Raw genomic sequence first — 19,259 nt, forward strand, 5'->3', positions numbered from 1 at the left:
GCGCCCGTTTAGCCCCCTCGACACACACACACATAGACACACACACACATAGACACACACATAGACACACACACACACAGACACACACACACAGACACACACACATAGACACACACACATAGACACACACACACATAGACACACACACACAGACACACACACAGACACACACACAGACACACACACATAGACACACATACACACACACAGACACACACACAGACACACAAACATAGACACACACATAGACACACACACACATAGACGTGTCAAACAAAGACAAAGATCCCCTGTATAGCCTTAACAGACTGTAGGGGCAAGTGCTGTTAGCGAGCATCTATGAAGGCCGGAACGGTACACGAGGGGGTGGGTGGCCAGCACCACGCCCGACCGCCTTTGTCTCCCTAGTGGCAATGTTTACACACCGCACCAGGTACTCATTTGAGGCTGAGTCGACCTAGGGGAGGCCCGGGACCGGTTCAAATAATTGTCACTGATGTTGGCAGTGAGCGGGAATCGAACCCGTGTCACCGGGTTCAAAGTCATGTCAGACACAAACACACACATAGACACACACACACATAGACACACACACATAGAGACACACACACATAGACACATAGACAAACACACATAGACACACACACATAGACACACACACACACATAGACACACACAGACGTGTCACACACACACATTATACAAGTGTGTATTATACACGTGGGTGGAAACGGGAGCACCTGGAGAAAAACCCACGCACGCGAGGGTGCAACGCTCTATCCCCGTATGCGGGGGCGGGGGGGACGGTAATTCGGGGTGCCACGGTGGTGAGATGTTAATGACTTCGCCTGGTATACCGAGGACGACCGCTTGCGTTGCGATCGTAGCATCGTGATATTTTATTTTTTGTTTTATTTTATTTTTCTACCTACGTGACTTTACTGCAAGAACCAAAGAGTATGGATTCCTGCAGCCACGAAAACTTCAAATCGAGAGAGCTACATAGTTCAGTGGGCCTACTTCATCATCATCATCACGACCCATGGGCAGATAGCCTGTAGCAGGCGTCCACTGCACATTTCCTCATGTGTTTCCACTTTCCTCTGTCTTGTGCCAATGTGCTCAAGTAGTGGTCACATCTGTCTGGCAACAATATCTTATCACGTCATCAAGCCATTGTCTGTTAGCTCTTCCTCTCGTTCCGGTTCCTTCCATTTTTACGAACAACGACAACAACAACACTTTACATTTTCCAGTGGGCCTTACCTGGTCAAATACAAAATGGTTTAAAATAAAAAATATATATAGTTTCATGATAGTTTTTTTGCTGCAGTAACTTGTTGCGTGTTGTTTATTGTTGTTCAGATCCACACGGGTTTGCAGCATGGCATCATCTGGCCCTGCCAGCCCCACTGCCTCCCCAGCGACGAGAAGCTGCTGCCCCAGCTGCTGCAGCAGGCCGGCTACGCCACGCACATGGTCGGAAAGTGGCACCTGGGCATGTACAAGCGAGAGTGCCTCCCCACGCGTAGGGGCTTCGACTCGTACTTCGGTGAGTGCAACGTCGGCCCAACGTTGGGCCCAGCTTGTCCGCTGTCGATTGTGCGCAAGTTTTTTTGTAACCGCCGTCACCTTCGGAGCGAATCGGCGGCGGATTTGGAAGCTTCCTTCCCCCAACCATCCATTCACCCATGAGGCCCAGAATATGTTTTATATTTTTTATTGAAATTTACCAGAGAAAATGCATTGAGTGTTTTAATTGTATGGTTTTCAATGTAGTGCCCTGTTTATAAAACGTGGAATTTGAGGACTGCCCACCTCCTCCCACACCACTCTCCCTTGGGAAGTTTCCAGTTCCATATCCAAGGATGAGCGAGTCTTGGTTCAGGGTAGGGTTTCAGTTCAGTAGTTGTAATCATTATTTGTAAACGCTTTGTGTTGAGTGTATTTTAAACATTGTAGCCGGGCGGCGGCTGCCGCGGCGGTCGTGGCTACGCGTGCTGCCATTCAGCACTGTGGAGCAGGCAGCGAGAGGTTAGTGGATCGCTGTGCAAATGTTGAGCAAACCCCCTTCTCCTGTGGGCGTCGGGGAGGAGGCTGCTCGCACTCCGGCTCGCCAGGAGAAAGCGGCCACGCAGAAAAAGTCAATTCCACCTGCCCCATCTGTATGGGATGTTGCCCTTCCACCTCGCACGAGAGGGTTTTCTCCGGGTGCTCCTGTTTCTTCCCACACGTCAACACTCGCTAATTGGCCGATAACAGCTTCATATATGTGGAGGACTGCAGAGCTCAGGCAATGGTTGCTCAACCGCGTGGCTGCTGTTGCCGCCTTCCCGCTCGTCTGCGGTTCCTCTTCGTGCCTCTGAGTCGTCCTCTCTCTTCGAGAGCAAGCGAATACTGTGTGGTGGCGTGGTACTGGTTGAGGTTATTGTTGTTTTATTATAAATGTAGCAGCTTCTGAGTGGCTGCAGTGGGCAGGTGCAGCAAACACGAATCGTCCAGGATCAGTTCTTACCGCCGCGTATTCGATGAACAGCATCGTGAGCTTAACGATCGATGTCAATAAGTGAATCGACATCGTGTCCACACGCGATTTCTAAGCCGGAGCACGAATTAGGAATCGTGACGTCGGCCATGAAAAACCCACGCGCGGAATTCGGGACGGAACAAACGATAGACACGAGAGGGACGATGCGAATGAGACGATTTGTATCATCACCACCTTGTTGTCCTTTTCCCGCACCTCTGATTAGCACGGTTGGCTACGTGCGGTGCGAAAAAAGTTCAACGTACGTACGTAGACTCACACAGAGACCCATAGATTCACACAGAGACCAATAAACTCACACAGAGACCCATAAACTCACACAGAGACCCATAAACTCACAGAGAGACCCATTGACTCATCACACAGAGACCCATAGACTCACACAGAGACCCATATACTCACACAGAGACCCATAGACTCACAGAGAGACCCATAAACTCACACAGAGACCCATAGACTCCCACAGAGACCCATAGACTCACAAAGAGACCCATAGACTCCCACAGAGATCCATAGACTCACACAGAGACCCATACAAGGTCTGTTGTCCTTCCCCGGCACCTCCGATTAGCACGGTTGGCTACGTGCAGTGCAAAAGAAGTTCAATGTACGTACAATAACGAAGGTGACCCTTGGATCGCGAATGAGCCCAGTGGTGACGGCGGCGTTTAAACTCCTCGTGACGAGCGCAGGGTACCTGACGGGCAGCGAGGACTACTACTCCCACAAGCGGTGCGTGCCCACGCCGGCCCTCAATCACACGCCCTGTGCGCTGGACTTCAGGGACGGAGAAGCCGTCGCCCATGGCTATGACGGAGACTACTCGGCCGGGATTTTCGTCGACAGGGCCCGGGAGATTATTACGAAGCACAATCAGAGCAAGGTACGAGAGCTGACGGTGGGAGCCTGTGCCTGGGACACAGGAAGCCGCCGCTGTGAATGTTCACGCGATCAGCCACTTCGTCGAGCTATCATTTGTGGCCAGAAGGTTGGGGGCAGGTGCCGTTAGCGAGCACCTATTATGAAGGCCAGCATAGGAGGCGCCGGGGTGGGTGGCCAGCACCACCTCCGGCCACTCTTGTCTCTCCAGTGCTGATGTTTACACAACCGACTTAGGGGAGTTGAACTCAGGCCACTGGGTTCGTAGCACAGCCTGCTAACCACTGCGCCACCGCTCCCACGGATTAATTGAACGATTCACCACCCACACCCCCACGAAGCCCCTTCCCCCCCCCCCCCCAGGGTTTCAATGATTCGATCCAAGAATCGATCCTTGCCTCACTTTCTCCGTCTCGTTTGCACGGCGTCCTCCGTGCCGTCAGCCTACACGCCGGCGTCATTTGCAATCCCCCCCCTCTCTCGCGCGATACGCGGGATGCGACAACGCGCGTATCGCGAGCGTAGGCGTCGGCTTCGCTCAACTCGTCGACGCGCCCCTCGACGAGTTATTTCTCTCCGTGACGGCGCCCCGAGGGCTTCAATCTTCACCCGGTCGGGGGGCCCTTCACCTCGCTCCTCGGACCGCTCGGGAGGAGCTCGCAGCTCGCGTGGCCTCACAAACGCCGCCAGGGTTACAACGCCGCCCGCGGTGGCTTCTCGTAGCTGTCAGGAGGCGCGTGGAGAAGGCACCGGGTAGCCCGGGCGCGGTGAGTGTGGAGTCGGGGGGAAGGGGGGGGCGATCGGCCAATTCCCACGCGGCATCGTGAAATGACGGCCATGGGAACGTGGTGGTGGTGGTGGCGGCTCTTCCTCGTGTGGCGATTGACTTTATTAACTGCAGCATAGTTACGTTATAGGCAGGTCGTGTTTACGATGCCGAACGTGCCTTGTGGTCCATCACTTGAACTTCAGCCACTGTAAATGAAACGGACGGACGGAAATAATTACAGTGTTGTGTGACCACCAGGCTCAGTATAGACTCTGAGTCGGAACAGGGCTGCTGAGTAGGGGGAGGGGGAGGTTGAGGCAATGAAGAACAGGTGGGGCAGGTGGGGCAGGAGGGACAGGTGGGGCAGGAGGGAGGGGGGAGTTCATTTGATCCAATAGGGCCTCGGAGGGGGCCTCATCTGGCATTTCACCCCAGCCCCAGCTTTTGATTCGAACAAAGGACGCGAGTTCAAATCCTGTCCAAGAAACAGCCGAGCCTATCTATCATCTCACTGGGGGTTGATCGAACGAATTTCACCAGCTGTCGCCCCGTAGGCAGACCCTCCTCACCCTCCCTTCGTCCCGGGAGCCAACGCCAAAGATTAGCGCTGCCGCATTGTTCGTATGAGCTGGGAGATGCTGAACATTGCTACCAGCTCACCGTGTCCTCCCCCCCCGCCCCCCCATTGTGGTTTTTTTTCTTCCAGCCGCTGTTCCTGTACTTCGCTCTGCAGTCGGTTCACGAGCCCCTGCAAGTCCCGCAGAAGTACCTGGAGCCCTACGCGTTCATCCGAGATGCCAAGAGGCGGAAGTACGCCGGCATGGTCTCCATGATGGACGAGGCCGTGGGGAACATTACCGAGGCCCTGCGGAAGTTCGGCCTCTGGAATAACACCGTGCTCGTCTTCTCCACGGGTGAGGTGGTGGCGTTTCAGGTCGTGGTGGATTGTCGCCTCTCCAGAATGGCGTTTGAGTTTTTGTTGATTCCTGCCCGTGGCTTCGCGTTGCCGTCATTTGAAAACAACAACAAGCAATATCAGTTTAACACGCAGTAGTAGTAGTAGGGCTTTCGCGACCCAATATTATCCATGATAGAAGTTTTTTTTTGGGCTAAGATCACGTAAATATAAATGTGTCGTTAGACCCGCCACTGCCCGACACAGCCACTTAGTAAGTAACAAAACATGTCAATTAGTTACTAGTTCAGCACACCGGTGTGCTGGTGAGTAAACTCAAAACATTTACAATTGTAAACACTGTAAATGTTGTGGATTCACAAAAAGAGGTTCTTAAGAAATTAGCTTTCAATCTATATTTAAAAGTACACAGCTCCAGTGGCTTCCTCGTATCGGAAGGAGGATCGTTCCAGACGGCCGCAGAAGCGCACCTGAAAGCGCGCCATGCAGTGGCCGTTTTTGTTCGATGGCAGCAGCCAAAAGCCGCCGCAGCGAGGGTGACCGACGACTACACAAACTGCAGGCAGTCCTCTATTTACGATGGAGATGCGTTACGACGACCCCATCCTAAGTCGAAGATGGCCTCGCCTACCCAGGAGTCTTAAAGAATGGTGATAATTTAGCAAAACAGAGCAATTTACAGTACTGTACTGTATAAACTATATACTGTATGTATTTATTAATTACAATACTGTATTGCACAGCAAAATGTAAGGTAAAAAAAACAAGGTAAATTCTTAGCCTACCTATATGAACTGCAATTTAATCGAAAGTTTTTTCAGGAAACAATCCTATCTGCTACAGATACTTTTAACATGCATTGAACGTATCGTATCGTGGTAACCCTAAAATGAAATCGCTAAAGCTACGTATCACACATGCATTGAACGTATCGCAACGCATCATATTGTACTGTACTCACCAAGATTCTGTCCGTCGTCTGCACACTTGAACGATGTTAGGTTGTTGATGGCAATTTTGTTGTATCGCCATCATAAGATCGAAATATCGTAAGTCGGACCATCGTAACTTGGGGACTACCTGTAAGCCGCCACGTGGCCGGGCGGTGGTGGCTTGTGCAGTGAGAGGCCGTCACGTGACTGCCGGAGTGGTTCAAGTGACGTCACCTCCCAGGAGCCGTTCCCTGACGTGAAGCGCTGCTCGCCGTGAGAGGTTTTTGTTTGTCTCCGTAACGCGACGTGGATACGACGTAGCGATTGAAACACGGAGAGCATACGGTGAGATCACACGGGATGCGCACGGATAGCGGGTGGGTGTCCGCCACACATAAACGGGTGCGATCGGCTGTGGGCCTACGTGGTGGGCAGCAGAGGGTAGTGCAGCCATTGTTGTCCTGCTATGGTTGTACCGCACTTCTTATACAGACAGTCCCCGGGTTGCGGAAACACCCGACTTACGGAAATGCGACTTTACGGAAATGTGCCCATAAATCATGTTGCAAAAAAAAAATGCGATATGCGGATTTTTGTTGCGTCAGTTACTTAAGCGTAAGTAGTGCAGCGCCGCGGTGAGGTTGCGTGTGAATACCGCAGAGCGAGGCGTAAGCCGACCCGCCTTACGCCTCTCTCCACCAAAACGCCGCCTTCACCAAGCCCGAGCTTCGCCAGGATTTCGGTAAATGGAATTTTTTTGTAGTGTTACGTAATTTTTTTCCTTTTGCAGCATGACGTAATTGTTTGTTTTCTGGATGCAGGAGATGTTCACTTAGTTTAATAATGGGTAGTGTTCGGGGAGATATTCGATGAAATGAAAGAATCGTAGGAAGTGCAGAGCGTACGTACAGCGATACGATGCAGTATAGGTAGCGATATACAACGGAGTACAGCGCGGTACAGAACTGAGAGAAAACGAACTGGTAATCGGGTAGTCGGGGAGGCACAATTATTTCCAGCTATGGGATTTTTCTTGGTTTTTGGAGAAAATTGTTCAGTTTCCGACATACGGAAAATTTGGGTCACGGATTGTTTATGGGAATCCTAACCCTTCCGTAACCCGGGGACTGCCTGTATATCAAGGATGTCTTTGTCAATATCTGTACCCCCATATTTATCCACATTCGTGCCCATAAACAACTTTGCTTCGTGCCGAATCACCGCAAATCGGCCTACGCGTTAACTCGTACCATCGTGTGTGATACGTGGTGTTGATGGAAACTGGTGTAGCGGTTAGCGCGATCCGCTACGAACCCGGCGACCCGAGTTCGATTCTTGCTCACGGCCAATAACCCGCGGCGATTATCTGCACCGGTGCTGGGCCTTCCCTAGGTCGACTCACCCTCAACTGAGTACCTGTTGCGATGTGTAAAATCATTACCGCTGGGGAGACAAAGGCGGCCGAGCGTTGTGTTGGCCACCCACCCCCTCGTGTGCCGTGCCGGCCTTCAACAAGTGTTCGCTAACAGCACTTGCCCCAACAGTCTGTTAAGGGTACACGGGGGATCTTTGTCTGTTAATGGTGCGCGCCTCCCGTTTGTACCCCCCCCCCCCCCCCACATGGCCCGCTCAATAGACAACGGAGGGCAGACGTTGGCGGGAGGCAACAACTGGCCGCTGCGTGGCCGCAAGGGCACCCTGTGGGAGGGTGGCGTCCGCGGCGTGGGGTTCGTCGCGAGCCCGCTGCTGGCGAGGCGCGGCAGGGGGGCGGTGTGCGACGAGCTCGTCCACATCTCCGACTGGCTGCCCACGCTCGTGAACCTCGCCGGGGGATCGACCGCGGGGACGAAGCCCCTGGACGGATTCGACGTCTGGAAATCTATAAGGTGCCAAGTCCACCCCGCGTAGGTTTTCCTGGAGCACGTTTTTTCGACAATGCTTTGTCTGTTGGATGTAGGTTGCTGAGCGTTCGTTCGATAAAACGTGCTGATGAATGCCGGTGACGCGACATTCGCGGAGTTTATTACGTCACAGATGATCATAACTAACTGGGCGATGGAAATTCTAATAATGTGGCGCACGCGAGCGGTGGCTGCTGCATGCAGCTGCCTGTGATCCAAAACTGTGGAGGGTTGGTGGATCACCGGAGAAATGTTGTGAAACTCCTTTCCTGTGGGTTTTCGAGGAGGTGTGCCATGCCCTGGCTTACCAGGAGAAGGCAGTACAGCAAGTGGACTAATCGCCATCTGTTTCCATCTGTGCGGGAATAGAGTTGCCCCCCCCCCCCACCCCCGAATGGGTTTTCTCCGGGTTCTCCAGTTTCCTCCCACGTGTATAAACACTAATTCATCTTAATTTGAAGCTTTCGTGACTGCAGGAATCCATACTCTTTGGTTCTTTCGGTAAAGTCACATAGGTATTAAAATAAAATAAAGTCACATAGGTAACTTTACCGAAATAACCAAAGAGTACAATCACTCATTAATTGAATTGGCCAAACATACTAATACGGGACCGCAGATCTTGGTGCGGGTTGTGGCTGCCTTCCTGCTTGTCTGTGATTTGTATGCCAATTAACATCTCACCATGGTGGCTAGGAGATGTTAACTACCTCGCCTGGTATACAGGAGGTCGTGGGGTCGATCCCAACCCAGACGCCTGCTGCTGTATATTTGGAGTTTGCGTGTCTCTCTCCTCGTGGTCGCGTGGATTTTTCTCCAGGTCCACCATTTTTCCCCCTCCACATTTAGAATCAACGTTACGCATTTAGAGTATTTGGCGTACTGCTATACATTTCTACGTGGTAAGCCACTTAGTTGAGCTATTGTTTGTGATAGCCAGATCGCTTCTGAAAAGAGCGATACAGCTCAGTGGGCCCTTACCTGGTAAAGTAAAAAAATAGTTTCGTTTTTAAATAATAATAAACTTGTACCGCACCGCCGTCACACGGTGTTCGCTTGCTCTCGACGAGAGAGAGACTCAGAGGCACGAGGAGGAACCACGGACGAGCGTGAAGATAGCAGAAGCCATGCAGTGAGCCCTCCCCCCCCCCCCCCGAGCTCTGCGATCTTCTATATATTAAGGTGTTAACGGCCAACTAATTAGGACACCGGAGCACCCGGATAAAAGTCATAAAGTCATACAGATGGAACGGGTGGAGTCCATATTTACCGTACCACGTTCTCCAGGGGTGGATGGATCCTCCTCGACGTCCAACGGTTGGGGCGTTCCGAAACATCGCTGCAGCGATCCACCGAACCCTCGCTGGGGTTGCAGAGCGCCGCGTGCGGCTGCGGAGCGCCGCGCGGGGTTGCCACCGCCGCCCGGCTCACTCGGCGCGTTTCTTGTTGCAGTGACGGACACCCTTCGCCGCGGGTAGAAATTCTTCACAACATCGACCCGATGTTTGAAGACAATCTGCCGTGTAAGTCTCACTGAAGACTTCTACTTATCTTGACACTTCATGTATGGGTGTTGTATGTATGCACGTTGAACTTCTTCCGCACCGTACGTAGCCAACCGTGCTGATCCGATGTCTGGGCGAAGGGCAACTGACGTACACTCCTGACGAGGTCCCTGAGATTGGGGGTGGCGCTGTGCGATGCATCGGGGCCCAGTCAGCCACAAGGGGGCCCCGAATCAACAGATAAACACAAATACAAACAATGTTAAGAAAAATTATTTAAAAATAAGAATTCAAATTTGCTGCGACGATTACCACGTCTGGCTATCGTGTCGACAGAGCAGCATGAAGTTCGCGATCCACCCCCCCCCCCCTTTGAGGACACCCGAGAGTGACCAATGTGCCGGCGTGAAAGCAAGACGTACGATAACTTCATTGTGAGTAACTTGACATCTGTTTTATTAATACTGTCACTGTAAGACTGTCTTCCTCTAAACCCAATACACGGTGCAACTAAAATAATATAAAGTAGTTATAGCCCAACATTATTGTATATATGGCATTAAAAACCATCCGTAGCTATTTCGGTAAATTTGAGTCGGGAGAAAGGAGGCGGGGCCCACAGTCGGATCTTTCATAGCCCCCCCCCTCCCCCCATTGAAATAGGTCACTCCGGCCTCTGCTTCTAAGTACTGCTAGGTCTCCTGGGGGTGCTCGAGGCTTTTTGCCAGTGCAACTCCCAGACTATGGGACACTTTGCAAATAAGACAATTTGAGCCATTCGATGCATTGACGTCCATCTTGAAAACTCACCTCTTTAAAGAGATGGGAAGGCGGATCGTAACGTGGCACAGTGCCTGACCAGAGGATACTCGTTCACCCATTGTGCGTCGACACCGCACAACCATCAGTGTGAAAAGTAAGTGTATGAAATTGACATCTACTATCTGTATGATTATTAGTTTATCATATTAAAATAGTTTACACTTCATGTATAAACATAATCGCCATGAATACGGTATGCGGGGGGAAAAATATGAATGGGGTACGTGTATTCTTCGGGTCTTTCAGTAAAGTCACGTAGATAGGTTCCAAGAAAACAACAAAAAATAACAAAAAACTACGACGTTTCAACCGCTTGTGTTGCGATCGAAACGTCGTAGTTTTTTGTTATTTTTTGTTATTTGCTTTGAACCTATCTACGTGACTTTACCCAAAGACCCAAAGAATATGAATTCCTGCAGTTACGAAAGCTTTAAGTCAAGGGGAAGGGGTACACATGAAAGAGACTTATGCCATATAAAAGTGTCGTTAAACCCGCCACCACCCGACACAGCCAACTAGTAAGGTTTGTCACATAAACAGAACGTGCCAATTCGTTACTAGTACAGCACACCGGTGTGTTGGAGAGTAAACCCACAAATTTACAATTTCGCCAGTAATTACAACCAGCATCATCAGGCGACAGCCAGATTTGTGGAGAAATCCTCCTGGTGGCGTGTTTAACGACAAATTTATATTTATGCGATCTAACCCAAAAAAACAATATTATGGATGATATTTGTCGCGAAAGCCTCTTACGTGTTTAACCATTAATAATAGTACAACTACGTTCAGGCTGCAAGTTTGAAGGTGATTGTCTACACTTCTAGAGATGGTGCTTGACACATGACACGTAATGAAGTGTGGCAATCCCAGCGCAGTGGCATTGCCCAGAATGGCAAACAATGATTTCTCGTCTGAATTGTACTCCTTTGTCGATTGGCGCACTGTGTGCCCAGCCGGCGCGTGGCCGCTTCTCACGGTCACCCCCCACACTTCTGTAAAAGTGGCTCTGAAATGTGCGTCCGAAAATTGTGGAATTGCCCACGTCTGGTTGTGAACGTTTCCCCTCAACCTTGCGGCCACTTGGCTCTGTTAATCGGAGCATGCAAACTCACGATTGGAAGGTCACAAGTTCAACACCTTTCGTCCGCGATTGACCCAGCCAACCCATCACCTCCGGGTTGCTCGAATAAGTTCGAACTCCGTGGGAAGTGTACAGCGGTTGTCCTATGGATAGACTCGCCCCCGCCATAGGAATGAGGATTTTTTTCACCGCTGGTGCGTTATCACCAGCGGTGATGAGCACCGCCCAGTGCCCATTCGAGCGTGGAGGTAGTGGGGCTGATTTCTCGTTCTATATCACCAAGTTGACTTTAAATCTGTTTATATTTTTGGTCTCGCCCGGGTCGGTTGATCTCGTCTGATCTCAGAAGCTCAGCATGCTTTTGAGGCTGGATAGTGCTTCACATGAGCAACCATCATGCTGTGTAGGCCACTACGCCTACGCCTCCCTCGCCTTCTTGGCCCTCACGCTCACCATCGCGACTAAGTGTGTGGTTAAAACTAAACCCGGAACATTCTCCCACGGCGCGGGGAGGCCCTCATCTGGCAGTGGACTGACGGGGGTTATCAAAATTGTTCACTCTTACAGGCACGTGAACACATCGGGTGTGCGGATAAAGCTTTTATCACCTGAAGGTGGTACCAATTACTGCTGTGGCCCAGATGTAAAGGCGCAGCTCTGCAACTGCTCGCTCATGCCACCGCTGGCGAGAAAAAAGGGGCTTCCACTAAAATATTTATAGCGTACCTCCACCAGGGTATTGTGGCCCACACTTCCACGCCCAACCAGGCACCTTTAAAGAGGCGGCAGTGAACCCACACTGTGCCCCACCACACGCGACCTGCCGCTGGACTGACTGCGGGAGTGCACATTCACTCTTCTGGGGAGGACGGAGGCAGGTGGTGGGGGGCGGGGGGGGAGAGGAGGAAGGGGGCATTGGGGAACGTTTCCTATTGTTGCGACTGCGGGGAGCCAGGAGACCGTGGCCGCACATCGTCTCCGGCTGTGAAGTGCGTCAGGGCCGTGCCGGGCGGTACTGGTGGTTGTTGTCGTTGTTGTTGCCCTGCACTTGCTGGAGGAGGAGGAGGCTGCCACATGGCTCTGTGGCTACGTGGGGCTGACGTCCACTCGCTCACATATATGCATGTAAAACGTCGACAAACAAATGCATTTATTTTGCTTGCGTATCCTGCGCTCTTAACTGGATGACAGTTGTGTGTAAAAGCATTCGCTAAATAAACTTCTGCGCCAGCAGAGGAACTGGCGGCGACCTCTGGCTTCGCAGGTCCAGTGTGATCACCTTGACACCGCGGGTCTCCGTGGGTCCGGTTTCACTTTGGGTTTTTTTTTATTTTCCAGGTGCTGTTGTGGGCAAAGCGGAACGGAACGAGAGATTTCCATTTCGATGGAACAATTCTACCTTCAACATCTCCATACATGCGGCGTTGAGGCATAAAAACTGGAAGCTTCTCACCGGAGACCCAGGTAACATCGTAGATGATGATGATGATGATAATTCCATTTGTTTATCTAGGAAAGCCTTCTCTGTGTCTCGGGACTATTTCCAGGAGGTTTCTGCAATGGGATGTTTGGCCAAATTCCATTTTTTTTATCTCCTACCACCTTGCAAGCAGGTTTTTATAAATCTCGACACGGTCCACCAACCCTCGCCCCCAAAATGCAGGGTCACAGGCATGCCCGACCACACCCAGATACACCGTCATCCCTCAGACCTCTGTCTCCAATCAGACATAGCCAAGGGCCATAGTTGTTGGTGAGTAACTTCCGAACTTTGCGACATTTAATCCGAGTAGCATTTCTTCCTCTTTTTCTCTCTCTTTCTTTCTTGGCAAAAGAAGCATTGGGTGGCGCTCACCTCTGCTGCTCGTTCCTGAGCCAGTGTCGGAAATTTCTAATCAAAGGCTAGTTTCTGTCCGTTGCTGGACCGCTGATGACTTTCCTCAAAGTGGCAGATTTTATGCCACGGATCGCCACGGGACCCTTTTTGCTGGAAACAAAAATGATGAAACCAGCAAAAATGGTCCCATAGCTATAACTGCTGAACCCAAGATCGTAAAGCTTTTATATTTGCATTGCCATTGTGCTGTTCACCTTTTGGCGTTCTCTGGTCTAACACTGATGGTGAGACTAGTCCATGAAGGAGGCTGTCTCTGGCGTAGGCCAATCAGTTTCAAGGAGAGTGCATGTACATTATGAAGGCATATTGTTTCCATGTTTTACCACAAGCATGTGTGGCTGATGCAGACCTGATGCCTTGTGATGATGGGTGTCTTAACACCTCCTGTATTATTGCCGGAAAGTGTAAACACGTTTCTGTTTTCACCACGGATAGCCATCCGTGGTCACGGGACGAGCTCATTCTAATCACACGACACACATATTGCATTTTTGGGGGGGGAAACCACAAGGGCTGCCCCCACGTCGGTTCGGTGACACCTTCGCAGAACACCGTGGCGTATTTCAACCGTGGCCTCCCGTTTCCAGGATGCGGTCAATGGTTCCCTCCGCCACACGCCGCGGGAGCCGAGGAGCCACCGCCGGCGCTCGCTCGCGACGACGCTCCCGCGAGACGCGTGCGGCTCTTCGACGTCGTGGCCGACCCGGAGGAGAGGGCCGACCTCTCGGACCGCTTTCCCGACGTGGTGCGGGAGCTGCTGCTCCGCCTGCAGCGCTACGATGAGAGCTCGGTGCCCATCAGCTACCCGCCCGACGACCCCCGATGCGACCCCGGGCCCACGGGGGCGTGGGGTCCGTGGGCCTGAGGTGGCGGGGCCCCCGGGAGGTCGACGCCGTCGCCCCCCCCCCCCCCCCGGGGTGCACGCCTCGCGCGCCGTCCGTTGTTTGTTCGGCCCCTCGGCACTGCCCCACCGAACGATCGTAGGGAATCGTTTTAATGAACGTGCAGTGTACTGGTTATTGATCGATGAGCGTGCGGGGTATGGAGCGTTGTGGGCTGCAGCAATCCCAGTGTGTAGATTAAAGGTCTACGGTGAGACACCAGCGTGTAGCCTGCAGCCCCAGAGTCCGCAGTGACACCAGCGTGTAGCCTGCAATGACAGACGCCGCAGTCTACAGGGACACCAGCGTGCAGACTAGAGCCACTCTGTGTTTTCGCCAACATGTTTAGACTACGTAAGCACAATTTCTGCGGCGATCCTGGCTGTAGGCTGGTGGGAGTTTGGAGTGCGACCTCGGCCCTGCCAGTGGCGCCCATGGACTCTCTCACACCGTGCCCGCCTTCCCAAAGCAGTTCAGTGCCATCGCAGTCTGTCGATGAGGTGGAACGTGCCTCGGCGATGACACGGTTATGGATGACGACGATGACGACGACGATTTAACTTCAGGTAAAACAGGAAGTGGTGCCGAACGTGACGGACGAGCCCGTGTCCTGTGCTTGCCAACGTTGACGTGGTGGTCACAGGCGGTGCTGGGGAGTTGACACAGCGACTGAAATCAGATTACAGGGACTCCTCTACTTACGAACGAGTTAGGTTCCAGAGTTCTGTTTGTAAGTCGATTTGTTCGTAAGTCCGACTTTACTCCTGTCGATTCCAAACTTGTTGTACGGCGTGTACACTCAACACGGGGAAAGTTGTATAATCTCCTGTAGATGTAGATGCCACTGGTTCTTCACGTTCTGCAGATGTAGATGCCTCTGGTTCTTCACGTTTTGCAGATGTAGATGCCACGGGTTCTTCACGTTCTGCAGATGTAGATGCCATTGGTTCTTCATGTTCTGTAGATGTATATGCCACTGGTTCTTCATGTTCTGCAGATGTAGATGCCACCGGTTCTTCATGTTCTAACAGATGTAGATGCCACCGGTTCTTCATGTTCTAACAGATGTAGATGCCACTGGTTCTTCATGTTCTCTAGATGTAGATGCCATGGGTTCTTCACGTTCTGCAGATGTAGATGCCACCGGTTCTTCATGTTCTAACAGATGTAGATGCCACCGGTTCTTCACGTTTTGCAGATGTAGATGCCACTGGTTCTTCACGTTCTGCAGATGTAGATGCCACTGGTTCTTCATGTTCTGCAGATGTAGATGCCACTGATTCTTCACGTTCTGTAGATGTAGATGCCACTGGTTCTTCATGTTCTGCAGATGTAGATGCCACTGATTCTTCACGTTCTGCAGATGTAGATGCCACTGATTCTTCACGTTCTGCAGATGTAGATGCCACCACCGCGATGTATTGCGCGGCGGTTGAGCCTACGATTCTCGGTCCGAACAGGCAACTGGACATACGGACAGGTTTGTGCGTATCTCTGAAAGTTCGTAAGCAGAGGAGTCCTGTACAAACAACGGCAGGTACTCGTCATCGCCTAAGGGATGCTTCGCAGTTATTGCGTAATCAGTTATTGTCTTAATCGGACAGAGGAAAGTGCAAACAAATGTGCAGTGGATACCTATGGGCTAGCTGCCCATTGATCGTGGTGATGATGATGATGATGAATCAGATTACTGCTGCTTGTCACAAATCCGTTTATACTTTTTTTTTTGGGCCGGCAATGCTGAGACCTTGATTTCAAATTGAAGCAGCTGCCCGTGATTAAACGGAGCCCAGACAACCCATGACGGCACACAATTAACCCATTACATTAAGACCAATTTTGCACTTAATTTGGTCAAATCCCAGCTGACCAAAAATTTCAAATGAGCACTTAGCATGTCACAGCCGCCGTGCCCGACAGCGATAGGGAAACAACAATGGGAGAAATTTGCATTTATTTGAAGCCTTTCACAAGAAAGTCTCAAGGCGCCGTGCATGGAAAGGACAAAGACAAGGAACTGGGCAGCGGAATAGGAGCCAAAGGAACACAGCCGATTAGCTCGTCCGTCCCAGCCAGCCAGCCAGCAAAACTTATTTTTTTTATAAAATGGTGTGATGCGTTTTTAGTCGGGACTTAGAAGATATCAACAGAGCCGTGGAGAGTTCCACCGCTGGTGGGGAAAGCGTGCTGCAAGGTGCTTGTGTGCAATTGTCACGCGGGGAGCTTCCCAGCAAACTCTCGCGCGCAACTGTAGTCGCACAACTCGGATCACGATCGTTTCAGTCCCTGAACAACCCACACGGCGGTGTCACCAGACACGCCGTGACATGCCGCCATGCACGCGGTGGCGTTGGCAGTGGCGCGGCGGTGGCGTGGTTGTGCGGTTGGGTTCGGTGGCGTGGTGGTGGTGTGGTGGCGTGGCAGTGCGCAGGACAGGCCTGCGGTTACGAACTCTGGAGGCAACCGCTGACGAATCGCGTGCTGATCGCGTACAGATCTGCGACACTCCCCGACAAGCTGGGCCACGATTTGGCCATGACGTGGCAGTACAGCAAGCAAATACAGCAAGTCATCATGGCCATGACAACGCTCTACACCTTCTACCTTCTTCTGCTGTTTAAAAGTTGAGCTGGAGCCGAGGTCTGCCTTTGGCAATTGTCGCACCGTCTGGCGTCTGAACGCCAAGTGTCACTCCAATGCCCGTCGTGGTATCCTGTCACCCCATCCTCCTCCTCCATCCTGCGCACATCTTACTCATTGCAACCGACTCCTCTTCTTAAGAACGTCTACAATGTTTGTTTTCTGAAGCTTCCCCGCGGCATTCCAAGTTGTTTACCCTTGTCCGTATCCAAACTCCAGAATAACGGATTATATATTTTATTGCAATGGCGGCCTCTGCTGCTGCATCATCTTCTTCTTGTCGTACGGCTGATGGTGTCGATGCAGACCAACAACAACTACAATTTCACAGTCAGGGTGGTCAAGCCAGGCAACCACGTCAGGAGGAACGGATCGGGCCTCTGCCTCATGAGGGGGATGCAAAAACGACTGCGATGAAATGTCGCCGTCGATGCCACCACGTTGCGCGCTGCCATCCCACCGGATTGCAAAGAGGGCATCTTGCGGTGGCCGTCAAATTTTTGTTCACAATTTAAGTCCTCCTGCGTGAGTAATCGGAGCGCTTTCAGGTGCGTGCGTTCACCACCTTGGGGGACCGCTGCCGCTCGAGATGGCCGAGTAAGGGATTTTTTTTAGCTCGCCGCGGTTCGTGATCGACGGAGTGGAATCGTTTGCGGCTACGATTTGTCAGCTGCGCGCGTCTGATTAGCACAAGCGGCCTTGTCTTGGACTGGAGCCAGGCTCGTGGCATTTCCTCTACTGTATTGTTGGTGGTGGTGGGGGGTGAGCATGTGGAGGTGACGGTATGAGAGGTGCCACTTTTCCATCGCGTGCCGCAGTTCGCTTGCACCTCCGTCCGCTGTTTCTGGACGTTTGTCAGACGCGTTAAGCGGCGGCAAGATTTACGATTGCTCGAGCGAGGACGTAAGTGCATTATTTTACACTTTTTTTGTAAAAAAAGAAAATATGAAATGTGCCTGAATTTAAGACGCGTGCAATGAATGATTTGACTTTGGGAATTTCGTGAGTTTTTTGTTGTTATAATGAAATTTGCAACGGTTGAATCTTCACTTTATGCTTTTACCAAATAGCGGCATTACATTATTGAAATGTAGTTCAGTTTTCAGAACGTTTTAATTAATCTTGAAACGATGTCCTTTGGTTTTTGTAACGGGGGCGGAAAAAAAACCGATTGAATGCTCTGTTGAGCGGTGATAATTGCATCGATACGTTACAATAAACTTTTAAAAGGACAACGGTCTAGGCCAGTGGTTCTTCGCCTTTACTACAGCCTTACACACATTTGGTTCTCAATCTTTAAAATGTACGATGTTAATAATTACATGGGGTTTGATGAAACAAAGTAGTTGTGCTTGCGTGCCCGTGCTTTATTTCTGTTTCAAATTATCTATCTTCTCAAAAAAAGATTTGGCCGTGTCTGGCACCCCCAAAAAGGGCAATCTCGCACCCCCAGGTTAAGAGGCCCTGCTCTAGGCAGTACGGTTTTTTGAAAGGCGTCTGCCGATTCTGAGACTGAACAGGAGTAATAAACATGCCTTGCTGTTGCAAAATAGATGTTTTTGTCTTTTTTTACATTTTACTGAATCGCGTTAATTCATCAAAAACGTTGTAACTGATAATGAAAATTTCGATTTAAAGCTTTCGCGACTGCAGGGATTCATCTTCTTGGTTCTTTCGGTAAAGTCACGTAGAAGGGAAATAATAAAATAATTAAAATCAAACAATAAAATACAGTCCTGAGGACGGCTGCTTGCGTTGTGGCCGAAACGTCGTGAGAATTGTATTTTATTATGTTTTATTTTAATTATTTTATTATTTCCCTTATACGTGACTTTACCGAAAGAACCAAGAAGATGATAATGAAAACCTTTGAGAAATCGTTTCACTTTGGCAATTCGTGTTAGAAATAATGATCTGTCCATAATAGAGGTTTTTGGGTTGGATCGCGTAAATATAAATGTCGTAATTACTGGCGAAACGTCGTACTCGAATGGGAAATGTCGTGGGTTTACTCTGAACTAGTAACGAATTGGCATGTTGGGTTTACGTGACAACCAGATCTGATTGGCTGTGTCGGGTGGCGGCGGCTTCAACGACACATTTATATTCATGTGATCTAACCCAAACACATCTATTATGGATCATATTGGTCGCAAACGCCTACTTCGTGTTACAATGATCCGTGTTAACATTTTGGCAGTTAAAGGACCCACGAGTTCAGCGAGTCGCCGGTAAATGTGAATGATGCTTGTGTTAGTCATGAACGAGAGCGGGGGTCGGCTGCCTGAGGCTCTGGGGCCACGTGTGGTGGCTCTTTCAGGGCTGCAGTGCGGCTCTTGAAATTCGAAAAAAATAACTCTTGTTTCAGTTGCCGAATCATGAGCATGGGAGTCCAGTTTACCATGGAATTCCAGTTTACCATGGGAGTCCAGTTCACCATGGGAGTCCAGTTCACCATGGGAGTCCAATTCGCCATGGAATTCCA

The 19,259-nt window shown here is 50.8% G+C and overlaps 1 protein-coding gene across 2 annotated transcripts in view; it reads left to right on the top strand.

Annotated features, from left to right (window-relative positions):
• The window catches only part of ARSB (arylsulfatase B), a 35,017-nt gene that overhangs the window by 1,568 nt on the left and 14,190 nt on the right, over positions 1-19,259 (top strand). The window contains exons 2-8 of one of the 2 annotated variants that reach the window (XR_009755107.1): positions 1,366-1,552; positions 3,241-3,431; positions 4,903-5,110; positions 7,681-7,930; positions 9,398-9,468; positions 12,695-12,820; positions 13,841-17,677. Coding sequence is in view for 1 of the 2 variants with exons in the window: in XM_061551246.1 (XP_061407230.1) it covers positions 1,366-1,552; positions 3,241-3,431; positions 4,903-5,110; positions 7,681-7,930; positions 9,398-9,468; positions 12,695-12,820; positions 13,841-14,118 (1,311 nt within the window). In the remaining variant the exon portion in view is untranslated. Of the gene's footprint in view, positions 1-1,365; positions 1,553-3,240; positions 3,432-4,902; positions 5,111-7,680; positions 7,931-9,397; positions 9,469-12,694; positions 12,821-13,840; positions 18,367-19,259 lie in introns of those variants that run through there. The other variant, XM_061551246.1, reaches the window with a different exon arrangement.

The sequence above is a fragment of the Lethenteron reissneri genome, chromosome 14 (genome assembly GCF_015708825.2).
Source record: "Lethenteron reissneri isolate LAM-NWPU_2019-01 chromosome 14, ASM1570882v1, whole genome shotgun sequence".
Taxonomy (NCBI): domain Eukaryota; kingdom Metazoa; phylum Chordata; class Hyperoartia; order Petromyzontiformes; family Petromyzontidae; genus Lethenteron; species Lethenteron reissneri.